Genomic DNA, 17,765 nt, shown 5'->3' with positions numbered 1-17,765 from the left:
TCAACAAAATATTATATGAAAACATTGGTATTCACCTTTAGTAACATTTTGAAAATTTAAGATACCTATCCATCCTGTTTAGTTTGAATCCTTAGACCATTTGCTGAGAGAATCACTTTTAGCGTGACATAATAATCTTTTTGTTAAGATAATATTCTTAATTTTTTTTACAATATATCCAGATGTTAGGTATCCCTTGTCGGCTAAATACGAAATATAAACTCTTAATGTTATAAACAAAATACGTAACTTAGATGTATTTAAATAATCTTACCTTTAAGCGGCCCCTTTGCCAGATGGGTTTAATAATTTTTCGATATTAATCTTGCTAATTATCTTCCATCAGATAAGTCATTTTTGAGATATTTTCACAGTTTATCTTTTTTTAATATTATTAATTTTATTTCAAACGTCGACCATTTTGTTCTCTATTTTGTTTTATTAAAAATATTTTGTTTATGTATGATGAAAATTTTGACAATTGGGTCATTCTTCTTTTTAACCTACAATTAGTTGTCTCCACCAATCAGTGAGAAAATAAACAAGGAAATTACTATTATTTTTTTCTTAATTGTATTTCAACATGCACTGTACTATATGCATAATGGCTATGCACGATCAAATGACAAATATATTGAATAATTTAATTATAAAAGTACGTGACAAAGTAGTAAATCCGCGTGACAGAAGTGTATCTCATACAAATTCCCTATGTCTCCCGCTACTTCAGCTTGCGTTTAATCCATAATATTACGAAAAAATTATATGATGACACCAAACATGAAAATATCTTATAGCTCCTAAATATATTGCCTATCATGCAATAGCAACCATTATTTTTTATCACTTTTAATAAAATATTTAAAAAATATCAAATACTTGTCTCCTACTGCCTGGTGTTTTATTTTGTAAATTCTGTCACGTGGGTTGTCCTTCGAAATACGCGTTTGTGCCGCTCGTCTTTGTGGCCTGTGATTGAAGGTTTAGACCTCCTTCCCCCCCTTGGTACACTTTCCCCTATGAGATCAAAAGTCAGCGCGTCAATCGCTCGAAAGCTGTGACAGAAGGTGTGTGTTTTTATTCGGCTACCGCTTCGTCACGTAAGTAATGGATTCAAAATATAATTATTATTGTTACTTTTTGTTGTCTACTCTTACGTTATAAGAAATATTTTGTTGTCAATGAGTAAATTATAAATTCTATGTCAGCTTTTAAATGTTATCGACTTAGCAACAAGTTTTTACCCCTACGTCACATGTCAACTCTGTCACACTTTTACCTAATGGCAAACAATTTTTTCGAAGATTATAAGTTTCGCCAAATATCCTGGAACTTCTTTCAATCAGGGCATGGAAAAGGAGCTTCTGATGGTTGGAGGGACAATGAAACGCCAAGGTGATGCCATAGTAGGTAGAGGAAACTATATTGCAGATGTTCCAATTCTTATCCACTTTCAAGATGCCAGCAAATTTAAACGGTTCATTTTGACAGAGTAAGACTTAGAAAAGGTAGCAACAACGATTCCAAATAATATTGTGCCCCTGAAAGGAACAAAGCAAGTCCACCAAATGTTCACGGAAACTCGTCTTAAACCATAGGGTATTTAGTTGTTGCTGTGAACAATTCTGTTCTTACGACGTTGTTGTCTTATTCTAAATTTATCAGCCTCTGCCTATATATATATATATATACTGTGGGCGTGTTCTTATCTAACGAAAAAGAAGACGATATAATTCATGATGTGGAAGATTTCATGCTCACTGATATTATGAACACAATTAAAATGCCCCGAAAAAGATTTTACGATATTATGTATACATAATCCAGCCCAGCCCTGCGATTCTGTAACTCACTGTTAATCCGTGAGTCCACTACGCAGTAACAGCGCTCCCTTCGTCACTGACGTAATTTTTGGAATCTCATGGTATTCTGTTAAGAAATTTTACATTACGTCTTGATAAGTGGAGGGAGGTAACCTAGTGAGTTGTTGTCTATTAATATCGTGACGACAATTGACTCATTTTATTTTATAAAAAGAGTTAATTGTCAAAATTTTAATCATACATAAACAAAATATTTTTAATAAAACAAAATAGAGAACAAAATGGTCGACGTTTGAAAAATTAATAATATTAAAAAAAAGATAAACTGTGAAAATATCTCAAAAATGACTTATCTGATGGAAAATAATTAGCCAGATTAATATAGAAAAATTATTAAAGCCATCTGGCAAAGGGGCCGCTTAAAGGTAAGTTTATTTATTAGTACATCTTAAGTTACGTATTTTGTTTATAACATTAAGAGTTTATATTTCGTATTTAGCCGACAACTGACCAGCCGTAGTGTATATGAGCGACAGAAACTTAAAAATATTAATTATGTTTCAGCACGAAACAAGGGATACCTATCATCTGGATATATAGTACAAAATTTAAGAATATTATCTTAACAAAAAGATTATTACGTCACGCTAAAAGTGATTCTCTCAGCAAATGGTCTAAGGATTCAAACTAAACAGGATGGATAGGTATCTTAAATTTTCAAAATATTACTAAAGGTAAATGCCAATGTTTTCAATATTTTGTTGAGTAATTATAAAATAAAAGGGTACCTATCTATAAAGAAGAAAAATTTGTGTTTATATATTTATTCATTTAAGTGTAAGTGCAAGTGTTGGTACTTTTTAGATGCCACGAAACTACTATTGCAACCTTTTTAAGTGATTCAGAGGTCAAACACACAACAACAATATTACCTATGTTTTTACTAACACTCTTAAAAACTGAATTCTATTAAAACTATTTTAGAAATATAATAACTATCATAGTAAATAAATAGGAATAAGCAGTGTCTAGAAAAATAGTTAACAAAGTTTGTTTGTTAGGTTAAATCGAAGCGACATTGTAAAGAATAATTAAATTGTTAGTTAAAAATGTCAAATATAAAAAATATTTTTAGGTTTTCTAACTTCAAATTCCATTCATGAAATATAAGAAGTATTAATTTTAATTGATCAAGTTGAATTTAATTTAATTGTTCAGATTTCAGAACACAAGTATAAATAATCATGTTAGGTATGTTGGATCAAATATATAAGCTTTCAATTGCTCAAATTCATACCATTTCAAGTGATCAACGTTAATTTTAAATGTTGGAAATGACATTGCCATAACTTATTTAATAAACATAGAAGCCATCAAAAGATAGTTAATCTATTTTAGTTGTTATTATATTGTAGTCAGCACTACACTTTAGCACTAAACATACCCTTTATGGGTCTTGGATTTGTTTCATTAATAAATAATTGTATTTAAAGTACATACTTAGATTTGCTCAAGATTTTTTTTTATTCATAGTACTGAATCAATAACTGTGTGCGAAATTACTAAGCTTTGTTACCATAAAACTTTAAATAATATTTGGCTTAGTTATAATATTATCAAACATGTTTTTAAGATACTTTACTTAGAAATACAAAGATATCCCATAAAGTTTTTGTGTTTTATGCAAGTTTTTTTATTATTTTCCTTAACTTTACAATAATTAAATTGTTATGCAATATTATTGTGTCAGTACAGTGACCTACCACATCTTCCTATTTACAATTTTAACACATAACTATTGTATTACAGCCATCAGCGGTAGTTGTCAAGAATGAGGAAGAAAATGACCAATTATTGAAATGTTAAGAAGAGATATTAAACCGAGACCACAAATCTATTTTGAATGCAGTTTGGACAACTATGATTTTTATATGAAAAATTGTATTACCGTGTTTAAGGTAATTGTGTACTTCATAATATTTTTTTTTTTGTATCTAATTATATTGTTATATTAATAAAATGATTAATTAAATCTACCACTTATTTAATGACTGCCTATAGAAAACGTAGTAACCGAGTTAAATACATAGCTAAGCCGAAATGAAAAATATATAAGCCATGTTACTTTATAGGTGAATAAAAGAACAATATAATAACTTACACATTTAATTTAATGATTATAGTAAACTTTTAACACACTACAAAATAACTTTCAGTAAAACAAACTTAAGTATAATAAAAACTAATTAAAACCCAGCCTCACATAGAGCTAATCTACTTTATTTTGTAGACAAATATATTTATTTTAATATATTTTCTAATTAGTTTGTAAAAAGTAATAGTTATGAACGATAAATTTAAAAAAGCTTAATAAGTACTTAAACCATCATGTATGTAATGATGGTATTTCATACTTGTGTAAAGCAGAATAATGTTTTTATCCAAAACCTTAATGTTATATCAATATATTTTATAAAAATATAGGAACTGAAATTGTACTGTGTTATCATTTATTATAAATTGAAGGATAAGTAGTCGAAATTCAATAATTTGAAAATGTCTGCACTATTGTGTCTTTTTATATCCAGGGGCCTTGTCGTATGATATAAATGTAATATTCTTCTTCTTCAAAGGCAGAATGTATTTTTCTATCAGAAATTTTGAACATTTGGGGATCTCTGAAATTATTAGATTTATAATTTTAGTATAGTAGAAAAATACAAATATAGGTATAACAAAATTTACCTATCTTAACTTATTTATCGTTTTCTGTTCGACTTATCTCTGCTGGAGACAAGACATGATCAAGACTGCATCGAAAAATTGGTTCTAGGATCAAAATGATATTTTTAATGCTAAAATAATCAAAATGTTTACCTTAGATCATCTATTTACTAGACTCTTCGTTCATCTCAGCAGCATATGTTCTAGGTTTCGTCAATACCATATAATTTCTTGAGTATTGGAAAAAAGCGATAGTAACCAACGCCGAGAAACCAATTGGTCGTTTCGTGCCTACATTTTCTTCGCCATCTATAGATATTATATTAAGTATTTTTTAATGGTTTACATCATTTATTTCTTGAAATAGAGGTTTAAACTTTAAAAGTGGAAACGGGCCTTCTGTAACAATAACAAAGTTCAATTAATGTTTATATATATATTTTTTTTTTTTTCGTAAAATAATTCTGTATTGATAAATATTATTTTATAAACTTACCCCAAGATACATATAGATTGTCCTATGTTAGAATATTTTCACATAAAACAAGTTTTAACTTCGCTAAAAATGCCTAACTCACTGGTAAACAACGATTTCAGCGAGGGAAGAGCAACTTTTAATTTGACGTACAAAATGTACATTTAAGTGAGATGAGATGTCAAATGGTATGTATCAGAATACCAAATACCAACAATTTTGGAGCGTAAGTGTAGCAGTGCCAAATTTTAGTTCCAAATGTGAACAATCTCATTTGAGCGGCGCTTTTGTCGCCGTTATTGTTTATCAGAATACCAAATTGTAACATGACACCGAAACGAACGATTTGACAGCAAAAATCAGCGCTGAGGGTGAGTGAAGCGAGTTACAGAATCGCAGGGCAGGTACTTTTTAGAGTTGCCATTTAATAATTTTTTGCTGTATTGATGGGACTTTTATGATATAAATTCGTTTTTGCGACAAAATTGAATAAATACATAACGTGATGAAACTAGGTCACTGGAATTAAAACATATATTACATAAGAATTATAAATTTAAAGTTACTATTATTTTTAATATTTCATAATTTAAATGCAGGTGTGTCAGAGAAAACTGTAACAAGAATTACAAACGAAGGTATAATAGCGGCGTGTACTTCGAAAAAAGTTGTAACCCAACAATTATGATAATATAATAAAACTGAATAAAAAATTGTATTGCTTTTCTTTACCCTATTTTCTCATCTTTTCCCTGTAAGTAGGTAGAACACCGCTAATATAAGTAAATAAAAATATACTTTTTACATAATAGAAATATTGTTTCATCGAAGTATGCAGAAAATAATAGGTATTATTTGATAAATTACATCTGCTAAATGTAAATAAAATAGGTAATTTTTTTACTCATAAATGGCAACATTACGTTATATGATAATGATGACTACAAGATACTGGAAAATTCTATTATAGATCACGTTAACAACTGTAAAATAATCAAAAAGAAAAAACTTAATGAACCCTAAAAGGATTGGATTTAATCAGCGAAATAAACCAAAGAAATAAACTATGGATAAAATTAAAAAACATGCGTGGCTGTGAAACTACAAAGCAAGAATTCGAAGACTATAAAAACTATGTTTGTAAACGTATTAGGGATACAAAAGATGCTTATTACTTTCAAAAATTCATAAAATTAAAAAATAATCCGAAAAAAATGTGGAACCTTGTAAATGACCTAGCAAAAAATAAAACAAATACTAGCTGTGGGCCTTCGAAAATTATAATAAATTCTATCGAAATTACTAATAAAAACAATATTTGTGAGGAATTTAACCGATACTTTACTGGAATAGGTAAAATTCTGGCTGACGAAATACCAAAAACCTATCATGATAATTTTTCAAAAGCTTTACCTTCAACTAAACAGTCTACAAACTTAATGATACTAGAACCATGTAGTAGTGACGAAATTTTAAAAGTAATAAATAATTTGGATACACATTGTAGTGCAGGCCTGGACGGTATTAGCATAAAATGTATAAAAGATCATATTGCTAAAAACCTATCTAAATGTTTTAACAAATTATTAGAAATTGGAGAATTCCCAGACTCTCTAAAAATAGCTAAAGTTACTCCCATCTTTAAATCTGGACCTAAAACTAATACTGGAAACTATAGACCAATCTCGGTGCTACCCATAATAAGTAAAATACTTATAGTAATTGTTATATATTAAAGTTTAAATTGTATTCTATCTGTAATAAAAGAAATTCTCCGAAGTCACCTTTAGCCCCTTCGGATAATTTCTCTCTTATGGTGGCCATTCACGGGCGATCCATCGATACATTTGGCACGCTGTCGATCCAAAACTCGTCCATGAATGTGAAAAGTGAAAACACTGTCGGTCCAAATGGATTGGCTCGGCGCGATGGAATTCCAACTGCGCGAAAGTCCATCGCGCCGAGTCAATTAGCGCAGCGCGCATACGCAGGCGGCACGCTCGCGAATGGGGAAAACCAACGGTCCGGTCGGTCTGAGCCATCGTGCCGTACGGTTTGCTCGCTCGTGAAGAGTTCAAACCGTGACTTTGTTAATCAATTTATTTATAAGTTTAGAGACCTGACGTGTTTGTGGGATGTGACAGATATAAATTACCACAACAAACAAAAACGCGATGCAGCATTAGAGGTTTTGCTAAGTTTTTATAAAACCAAATCGCCTAACGCCACTATTGACACCTGCCTGCCTCATTCAGGAAAGAGTTTAATAAAGTAAGTACTTATACTTATAACCCAGCTGTTTATTATTTCAGGCCATGAGAACCATAGTGGCTTAATTCAATTGACAAGTATTATGAGTACCATAGAAAATAAAAACAGTATTTTTTTAATCAACTAGCACTCTTCAGGATACATACTTTTTATTAATTTTATGTTTTATTTGACCTATTAATGTTCCAAATTATGATTTTAATAGTGAGAAAATAGCTTTATTGCTATTTTTCTATATTCTATACACAGATAGGCCACTTTGGCAGTAGGTGTTTATAAAAAGGTGAGAAAAAAATGGTTGTTAGGCCAATTGTTTATTATAAAACACTTAAAAAAGAAGTGACATCAACAGAAATAACAATAATGGTATTCTTAGTCATTATCAATATCATCCTCAACATCTATGACATTTCTTACAGCCGCATTATCTTTGATACTGGTATAAAAGGCAATAGATCTAATAAATCCTTTTTTTTCTCACAACTGATGGAATGTCCATCAGGGTATAAAGAATCCAGTTTAATACCAGTCAAATCTGTAGAGCCTCTTTTCTTTAAATCTACATTTTTAAATAAAACATCTTCATTATTAGAATATTTAAAAAATAATGTAAATGGATGCATTTTATTAAACAAAAGCCACTGCATGCTGAGCCACTGTACCTTTGATTTTTCAGTAGTTATCTTCCTGTTGGTAATGTTATTCTCCAGCTTTTTTGTTGAAATAAAGTCATCCCTTGTCATTTTTATGACATCAAATGGGTTACTGTCCCTAGCTACCCTAATAACAGTAGTCCAGTGATCAGGTAAGTAAATATTTTTGAAAAACTTTTTCTTCTCTACTAATCCAAAATCTTGGTCACATGCTAAGTATGAGTGCCCACTGACATAGAACTTATGGTCTATGTTATCTACTGTGTAATCTGTATGGGCAACAATATACTGGCAAAGAGTAGCCATTTTAATATTTCTATTTTGACCACTGCACTGGACTGAGTACATAATTAACTTTTTAGTCTTGACTTTCTCTTTGATGAAACGCAACAAGCAGGTACCAATCTCCTGAGGACCCCTAGAAGTTATAGTTTTATCCCACACATACATTGTTACTTCATCATTATGGCCTAACTAATGTCATCGTGACAGTGGAGTTAAAGAGGGTTTAAGCCATAGTGGCCTATCTGACTTAGGCCAATATGGCACCTCAAATTTAGATCACAAACTAAAAACCGTAACAGTGTTTATACTGCTATCTAGTGAACATTCGTTGTATCACTTTTAGGCCACTCTGGTTCTATCAACATGATAAATTTGAAGTGGAAAAAATCATAAACTCAATATTGAAAATTAGTTAGGCCACTATGGTTCTAATGGCCTCAATTTTAATGTTGTGTGTGTTACGTATCTATGATTTCATATTATCTGTGGGTTTCCGTTTCCTGTAGTATGTCTCGGTCGGACCGCCTGTCATGGCTGAATATATGTTTATGAATAACAGTAATGTCGTCTTATTTTAATAACCGCTTACCTGGCCACCCACCATAACATGGTGTCAGAAGTTCAAGTAGTGAACCGGAAAAGAACACAGAAGCCGACAGACATAAACGCTACAAAAATTTTCACGTAAAACGTCGCCGTGTGGTTCAGCTTAAAAAATGTCGGATAAAAGTACAAGTTGTCCCTCCCCCTGCCGCCGAGTAATTTCAGTCTTGATATTAACGCCTCGAATATGCCTTTGGCTTGGAGAAACTAGTCTTGGTATTTATATGATTGCCAACGATTTGGAAAAAGAATCAGACAAAAGAAAGGTAGCCATTTTGTTACAAACTATTGGCAGACGCTCTCCAAATATTTTACTCGTTTAATACTGAAATAGATAAGATCACCTACATATATCTACTCGCACTCTACTACCTATTTGAAGACTATTTTACGCCGCGTGTGAATATCTCTGTCGAAAGGCATAAGCTGTTCAATAGAAAACAAGGTCCAGATGAAGAAATTGAGACATATGCCACTGATCTCAAGAATCTAAGCATCCAATGCAATTTCGAAGGTCTTGCCGATGATATAGTAAAGGACATATTCTCATGGAACCTAAATTCATCTTGCTCATACATCAGAGAACGTATCCTGATCGAGAAACCATCTTCGTTTGATGCAGCCGTCAGTCTAGCTAAAACGCTAAGAAATACAAGGTTAGAGGCTAAAGCCTTATCAAGCCATGAAGTAAGTGTCGTCAGTCGTCAATCACGTCACAGTCGCCTAACAAAACGTGATCAAGAGAGTCATAGGCAAAGAAGTCATAATCGTCAAAGAAGTCATAGCCGTCAAGAAAGTCTTAGTCGTCACTCAAGTGAAGCATCGTCCAGTCAAGAACATCAGTCTAAACAGTCATCCAAGAACTGCTCCAGATGTGGTCAAGTTCACTGTACAAAATGTCCAGCCATGGGAGTCATCTGTAACAACTGCCACAAGCCGAACCACTTTGCCAAGTGTTGCCGCAGCACACATGTGAGATTCATAGAAGAAAAAAGTATGGGTAATCCCATTGATACTTATTTTCTAAATAGTCTTTTCACTAATGAGATTTCTGTCAGCCAAAGAAACCCTTATCATATAACTTTGTCCATAAATAGTAAGAATGTAGACTTTTTACTTGACACAGGTGCTGACACTAACATTTTATCATTTAACTCTTACAAAAAACTTAATTTGTCATTGAGTAGTTTAAAGAAAAGTAATCACAAACTTTCAACCTTTAGCGGTGAAGTATTACCTACAGTAGGTCAATGCATTCTGTCTGTCACACATAACAACAAAGTATACAATGTCAATTTCCACATTATAGATATACCTTGTAGAAATATTATTGGTCGCAACAGTTGTGAGAATTTAAAATTAGTCAAAAGAGTCCATAATGTCCAATTTCATGAGTCTGTCAATGTATCACAGCTTGTTGAATATAAAGATCTCTTCTCAGGAATAGGTTGTCTTAAAGATTACGAATGTCATTTGTCAATGAAGCCTGATGCTGTACCATCTATAGATGTCCATTCAGTCTCTTAGAACAATTAAAAGAAGAATAAGCCATGTTAGAAAAAGATCAAATTATAACCAAAGTCGAGGAACCTACTAAATGGGTTAGCTCAATTGTAATTGCCTCAAAAAAGAATGGTAAACTACGCCTGTGCATTGATCCAAGAAAACTTAATAAAGCCATTGTGCGTCCTCATTATCAATTTCCAACTATTGATGAAATTAAATCCAGCCTCTCTGGTACGCAAACAAAGGTTTTTATATGCTTAAATTAGATGAAGCTTCTTCAAAGCTATGTACATTCATCACACCTCAAGGTAGATATAGATTCCTAAGACTACCCTTCGGGATAAATGCAGCTCCAGAACTGTTTCATTCCATCATGACAAACAGATTCAGTGACATTTCAGGAGTCCAAATTATGATGGACGATTTCCTAATTTATGGTCAAACAAAAGAAGAACATGATTTTAGATTAAAACAAGTCTTAGATAGAGCTAGGGAGTTAGGAATAAAATTTAATAAAGAAAAGTCTAATATATCTAAAAGTAAAGGCAAGTACTTAAGACACATCTTTTCTAAAGATGGTGTGAAAGTTGATGAAAACAAAGTCAAAGCCATTTGCAGTATGCCACCCCCTACAAATGTCACAGAATTACAAAGATTTTTAGGTATGGTAACATACTTAGGCTCATACATAGAGAATCTGTCAGAAAAAACTTCTAATTTAAGAATGCTTTTGTCTAAAGAAAATGAATGGTCTTGGCAAGAGAGACATAACATAGAATTTAATGTATTAAAAGAGACTATAACTAAAGCCCCTGTCTTGACATATTATGATCAAAATAAACCTTTTACACTGTCAGTTGATTCGTCTAAAGATGCCATGGGTGCAGTGATTTGCCATGATAAACACCCCATTGCATATGCTTCAGCTTCATTAAGCTCATGTCAACAGTCATACTCTCAGATTGAGAAAGAGCTATTAGCAATCCTATTTGGTTGTACAAAGTTTCACCAATATGTCTATGGTCGCCACACTTTGGTTGAAACAGACCTCAAACCAATAGTATCTATAAAAAACCAATTTACAACATTCCACCCCGTCTTCAAAGAATAATGCTGAGATTACAACCATATGACCTCAATGTAACTTACAAACCAGGTAAATATCTTTATGTAGCTGATACTCTGTCCAGAGCAGCTTTACCAGAACAGTCATTACATGATCTTGATTCTGACCTAGATTTACATGTCAATTTAGTCATTAGATCACTGTCAGTTAGTCCAAATAAACTTAAATCTATTCAAGAACTAACTTCCCAAGACAAGGAATTGTCACTCTTAAGTAAATGTTGCATAGAAGGTTGGCCTGAACATAAAAAATTACTTCCAGACATCCTTAGGTCTTATTTTCCTTTAAATGGCATTATTAATGGCATTGTCTTCAAAAACAACAGTGTCATTATACCAGTAGCCGTAACCGTAACCGTTGTCTTCCCTAAACATTGGTGATAAAATATACTTCAAGAAACAGCCAGACAGTATTTGGACACCTGGTACTGTTTCTGACATAGGTCCACAGCCTAGATCATATATAGTATATGATGTCTCCCCGGAAGGTACTTTTCGTCGTAATCGCCAACACATCCTACAACCAAAACTTTCACCCTCTGAGTCCCCTCCTAGTAGTAGTTCACTTCCATCCCCGTCAGTTCCACAAGATACTGATCCAACGTCCCCTTCCAATGTATCGCCGTCTTCTCCATCGAATTATCAATCCCCTGGTAGAAATAATCCTGTCCAAGAATCTAAAACAAACACATCACATACACCAAATACACGTACTCACCACACAACTTATTCTTCATTCGGCAGAGCTATCATAAAGGCCCGAAGATTTTGGTAATTAGTCTAGAATCTAGATTAAGTTCATAATTTGTACTTAGTTTGTAAATGTATTGTTTAATGTCTTTAACCTAATTTTGTTTTGTGTAGCTGTCAAAACACAGTTATGTCAATTTAGTAGACGTCAATGTGAGAACTGTCAAAATTGAAAATGTCAGTCAAGTCAATGTTCCGTACCATTATTTCAGTCTAATAGTATGTAAGAATTTTGTCAATGTAAAAAAAAACAAAAGTGTATACTTACGTACGTACTATGTTCCACTTCATGCCATGTTTTCTTTTCTTAATAAGGGAGATGTTACGTATCTATGATTTAATATTATCTATGGGTTTCCGTTTCCTGTAGTATGTCTCGGACCGCCTGTCATGGCTGAATATATGTTTATGAATAACAGTAATGTCGTCTTATTTTAATAACCGCTTACCTGGCCACCCACCATAACACGATACACGTTTCAATACATGACATGTTTGTGTTTGCCACATGCTGATAGTGTCTGATGACAATTATCATTAACATCTGCATTCTGCCTGAATAATAATATTTACACAATTATTATACACTTGGGTATAGTAAAACGTTACGGCGCGTTGCTCAATTATCTCCAAAAATTGCGTGACGTAATAGTTGAAAGCCGAATCCCTATCACCAAATTGCGCTTCTCAACATTACAAAATTTGTCAGCCAAATAGGTATATCGATCATCTTTCATTACTCACATTATTCTACATTTTTTACATCTAAAATACGTCATTATCTCATCACTATCTTTAATTAAATATGTTCAGATGAGGGAAGAGTTTACCGGATCGACGGAATGAACCTTAAATGATGGAATCGTATGTTATTCTTCAACCAACCAATGTTTTAATAGTTACATATTCTGCTATTCTATAAATCATTCAAATCGATCCTACCGTTCTCGAGTTATAAGTGTTCGAACAAACACTGTTTTGTATATTAAGTAGTTTTACTGTGTTAAAACGAAGTTAAAAGAAACAGTCGCGACATCTATTGGATATTACGTAAGTTTAGAAATTTGATATAGAGACATCTAGCGGAAAACGAATAAACTAAGTTGTCGATGCCAGTTTGGACCATTAATTTTGAAATTTAAGACACGTGAACTAATCATATACTACATTCATAGATGGCGTTGTTTCAGAAAATATTATGTATTGACAATGTCCTAGACATAATATTTGTTTTTACTAAAATTATTATAACTGTATCATTTGATTAGACATGTACACAAAATTTAATTTTTAAACACAATAACACGCAGACAGTACCTGTATATTATCTGCCGATCCCCACGATTTAAGCTGATCGCTATCATCTGATCTTCTATCAAGTTCCCTCTCTCGGGCAGACTTCGGCACATACGCTGAAGACCTGGTCGCACCTACGCCTAGGAAGTTACTGAGTTACTGAACGCCTCTGTCGTCTTCTTTACGCGAACGTAAGAAACCCCTCTTTTTCTAAGAAAACAGAAATAATATAAGACAGATAAAAACAAATTATATAAACAATTGTAAACAAAAAAAGAAATTATTGTTGAATAATTATGAGTTTTAAATGGACCGTAGAAAAATGAAGTAATTTTTAGTGAAGTAAAAATTACATAATTTCAATTCAGTATTTTAGATAAGTACTTACGTGAGAAGTATTTTCGAAAGTCGTAGTAAGAATTTCTAGATAAAAGATAATTTTAACTGGATCTACACTATAGGCTCGACCAGGGTTCGTCCGCGATCTCAGTCTGGTAAAATTATTTAAAACTCGTCCTAAGAGACAATTCAAAAAATATCTAATTGCATCGTTTTGACTAAAGTACACATCTCTCTTTTCATCACAGCTTTACCACAATTTGACAGAAAGAGACAAATTAGTACTTTAGTAACAAGGGTGATTAAATTAAATTGATTTAGTTTTTATGAATAAACTGTATGTTTATTATTTCTTTGGTACAATTTTTCTTTTTTCAATTAATATTTCAAAAACATCTTATGTAATATTCAAGGCAACAAATAAACTCATTCCTATCTTTCAACCGCTTAAAGTTCAAGACGTTGAAATCCATAACAAAAAATGGGAGAAATATCTGGGTCTTAGAATGGATACAAATTTAAAATGGAACTTTCATATATCACACATAATTACCAAACTAAAATCACTTATAGGCAGATTTTGGTCAATATCTAAATGCATTCCGCAATCTGTACGTCATTTGATCTATAATTGTTTAGTCAAGCCACATTTCATATACCTAATTGAAATATGGGGTACAGCATGCAAAAACAAAATTTCTACAATACAAACACTACAAAATAAATTAATAAAAGCACTATTCAGATACAATTTTTTAACACCTACTAATAAAATCTACCAAGAAACTAAAATTATGACGATTAAACAACTATATGTTTATAGCACCTGTATCCTTATTAAAAAAATTTTAAATAACTCTCTACATAGTAACTTATCATTTAATAAAATCAAATACACCACTACACGCAATACTCGTCGAGCGAGTTTGCTTATCTTGCCAAAGCCGCGCACAAATTATTTAAAGAGATCTATTAGGTATGAGGGTGTGCAATTGTTTAATCGGTTGCCGTCTAAGCTTCGTAACATTAGCGTGATTGATCAGTTCAAAAGGGCATTAAAGACACACATCAGAATGGGCCCATTAGACTAGAATTGGGCTAGCTGATGGCGACGTGTATCTCGTTCGTATATATACTTAATATTAAATTTCTCATGTAAATAAAAAAATAATTTTTGTAATGAGAAATAAAGTTCTTTAAACATTTTTTAACCAATTAGCGAGTTTAAATTACTACATGCATCAATCAATATTGTACAACTACAATCGAAACTGTTTCACTTTATTAACAGGCTGATAACTTCTTTTTCTGATTTATTCTTTATAAAAAAATAAGTGGCGCTACAACCTTTTCAGGTTTTTGTAGGTTTCGTGATCCTTGGTTTTGTTCATCAAATAGGCACGTAGATGAGCCTTCTGTGCCTGACATACCCCGCCGACTTTTGTGTATATGGCAACTCGGTTTCTTTACAATTTTATACACCACCGTACGAGCGATTTTTAAAAAAATATACAGAAATTACATTGGTAAACAGCCGGGGTTCGAACCTACGACCCTAAGGATGAGAATAACATGCTGATACCACTACACCAAAACTGCTTTATATCTTTTATGTTAAATAATAATACAATAAAAAATAATAACAGTTTTATTTTATTAATCTACTTAATATTACATTTATTCTATCACTCTTCCTTTACTGTGCAGTCTTCTGCTTTGGAACTCCTTACCTCTTGGTATCAGACGAGCTGTCTTTAATTTTTTTTTTTTAAATCTTCTTTTTGAGCATTTATCTCCTGCCTCGTAATTAGCTACATATATATAATAGCTGTTGTGACTCGATAATCCTAGGATTAACTTTTACATATTTGTTTAAATATTATTACTAGCTGACCCGGAAAACGTCGTTTTGGACTGTAGGTATATAATTTCTAGGAAACAGTTTTTTAGTTCAATAAAAATAATTATCTACTATTATAAAAAATAGGGGTTGACTGTAGAGGGATGACAATTAAGGGTTGTATGTATTTTTGTATGCTGTATCATAAAAAAAATAAAACAAAAAGTTTTGTGTAAAAAATAAAAATTTAGGTGTGGGACCACCCTTAACATTTAGGGGGATGAAAAATAGATGTTGTCCGATTCTCAAACTTACTGAATATGCATAAATTTTTTTATAAGAATTGGTTAAGCCGTTTCGGAGGAGTATGGGAAAACAATTATTGTGACACGAGAATTTTATATATTAAATAGATTATTAACTTAGATTTTAGATTAACTTAGATTTTAGATTAACTTAGATTTTAGTTTACTTTAGTTATAGTTAGTGTTACATGTTATTTTACGATTTTTTTTTTAAAATTATTTATGCACTTCTTGTACTTTATCCTCTGTATGTGTTTCTTTCTATATTTTACCATACTAGGGTTGCCTGGAAGAAATCGCTTGTTAGCGATAACGCCGCCCGTTGCCTAATAACTTATGTAACCTACTTTTTTATATGTATGTTTTTGTATAAGGAACTGCTCCAGATGTGGTCAAGTTCACCGTACAAAATGTCCAGCCATGGGAGTCATCTGTAACAACTGCCACAAGCCGAATCACTTTGCCAAGTGTTGCCGCAGCACACATGTGAGATTCATAGAAGAAAAAAGTATGGGTAATCCCATTGATACTTATTTTCTAAATAGTCTTTTCACTAATGAGATTTCTGTCAGCCAAAGAAACCCTTATCATATAACTTTGTCCATAAATAGTAAGAATGTAGACTTTTTACTTGACACAGGTGCTGACACTAACATTTTATCATTTAACTCTTACAAAAAACTTAATTTGTCATTGAGTAGTTTAAAGAAAAGTAATCACAAACTTTCAACCTTTAGCGGTGAAGTATTACCTACAGTAGGTCAATGCATTCTGTCTGTCACACATAACAACAAAGTATACAATGTCAATTTCCACATTATAGATATACCTTGTAGAAATATTATTGGTCGCAACAGTTGTGAGAATTTAAAATTAGTCAAAAGAGTCCATAATGTCCAATTTCATGAGTCTGTCAATGTATCACAGCTTGTTGAATATAAAGATCTCTTCTCAGGAATAGGTTGTCTTAAAGATTACGAATGTCATTTGTCAATGAAGCCTGATGCTGTACCATCTATAGATGTCCATTCAGTCTCTTAGAACAATTAAAAGAAGAATAAGCCATGTTAGAAAAAGATCAAATTATAACCAAAGTCGAGGAACCTACTAAATGGGTTAGCTCAATTGTAATTGCCTCAAAAAAGAATGGTAAACTACGCCTGTGCATTGATCCAAGAAAACTTAATAAAGCCATTGTGCGTCCTCATTATCAATTTCCAACTATTGATGAAATTAAATCCAGCCTCTCTGGTACGCAAACAAAGGTTTTTATATGCTTAAATTAGATGAAGCTTCTTCAAAGCTATGTACATTCATCACACCTCAAGGTAGATATAGATTCCTAAGACTACCCTTCGGGATAAATGCAGCTCCAGAACTGTTTCATTCCATCATGACAAACAGATTCAGTGACATTTCAGGAGTCCAAATTATGATGGACGATTTCCTAATTTATGGTCAAACAAAAGAAGAACATGATTTTAGATTAAAACAAGTCTTAGATAGAGCTAGGGAGTTAGGAATAAAATTTAATAAAGAAAAGTCTAATATATCTAAAAGTAAAGGCAAGTACTTAAGACACATCTTTTCTAAAGATGGTGTGAAAGTTGATGAAAACAAAGTCAAAGCCATTTGCAGTATGCCACCCCCTACAAATGTCACAGAATTACAAAGATTTTTAGGTATGGTAACATACTTAGGCTCATACATAGAGAATCTGTCAGAAAAAACTTCTAATTTAAGAATGCTTTTGTCTAAAGAAAATGAATG

At 32.1% G+C, this 17,765-nt stretch overlaps 1 protein-coding gene and 2 long non-coding RNA genes across 13 annotated transcripts in view; 2 read left to right on the top strand and 1 right to left on the bottom strand.

Annotated features, from left to right (window-relative positions):
- Positions 1-2,067: 2,067 nt before the first annotated feature.
- LOC125062904 lies at positions 2,068-3,662 on the top strand. The gene is made up of 3 exons (XR_007119361.1): positions 2,068-2,248; positions 2,388-2,557; positions 3,633-3,662. It is a non-coding gene; the product is annotated as an uncharacterized LOC125062904 (long non-coding RNA).
- A 5,176-nt stretch (positions 3,663-8,838) lies between these two features.
- Positions 8,839-12,633, top strand: LOC125062910. The gene is made up of 2 exons (XM_047669120.1): positions 8,839-8,856; positions 9,105-12,633. The coding sequence occupies exons 1-2, from the start codon at positions 8,839-8,841 to the stop codon at positions 10,359-10,361; spliced, it is 1,275 nt and encodes a 424-aa protein (XP_047525076.1). The 3' UTR covers positions 10,362-12,633.
- Positions 12,634-13,532: 899 nt separating this feature from the next.
- The window catches only part of LOC125062932, a 43,139-nt gene continuing 38,906 nt past the window's right edge, over positions 13,533-17,765 (bottom strand). For 9 of the 11 annotated variants that reach the window (XR_007119415.1, XR_007119418.1, XR_007119411.1 and 6 more), the window contains 2 exons: positions 13,900-14,027; positions 13,533-13,721 (listed from right to left, as the gene is read on the bottom strand). This is a non-coding gene — a long non-coding RNA (uncharacterized LOC125062932). The remainder of the gene's footprint in view (positions 13,722-13,899; positions 14,028-17,765) is intronic. The other 2 variants (XR_007119412.1, XR_007119421.1) reach the window with 1 other exon arrangement.

Source organism: Pieris napi (genome assembly GCF_905475465.1).
Source record: "Pieris napi chromosome W unlocalized genomic scaffold, ilPieNapi1.2 SUPER_W_unloc_1, whole genome shotgun sequence".
NCBI lineage: Eukaryota > Metazoa > Arthropoda > Insecta > Lepidoptera > Pieridae > Pieris > Pieris napi.
Note: the sequence above shows the minus strand (reverse complement) of the source record. Positions and strands in the feature narration are given on the sequence as shown.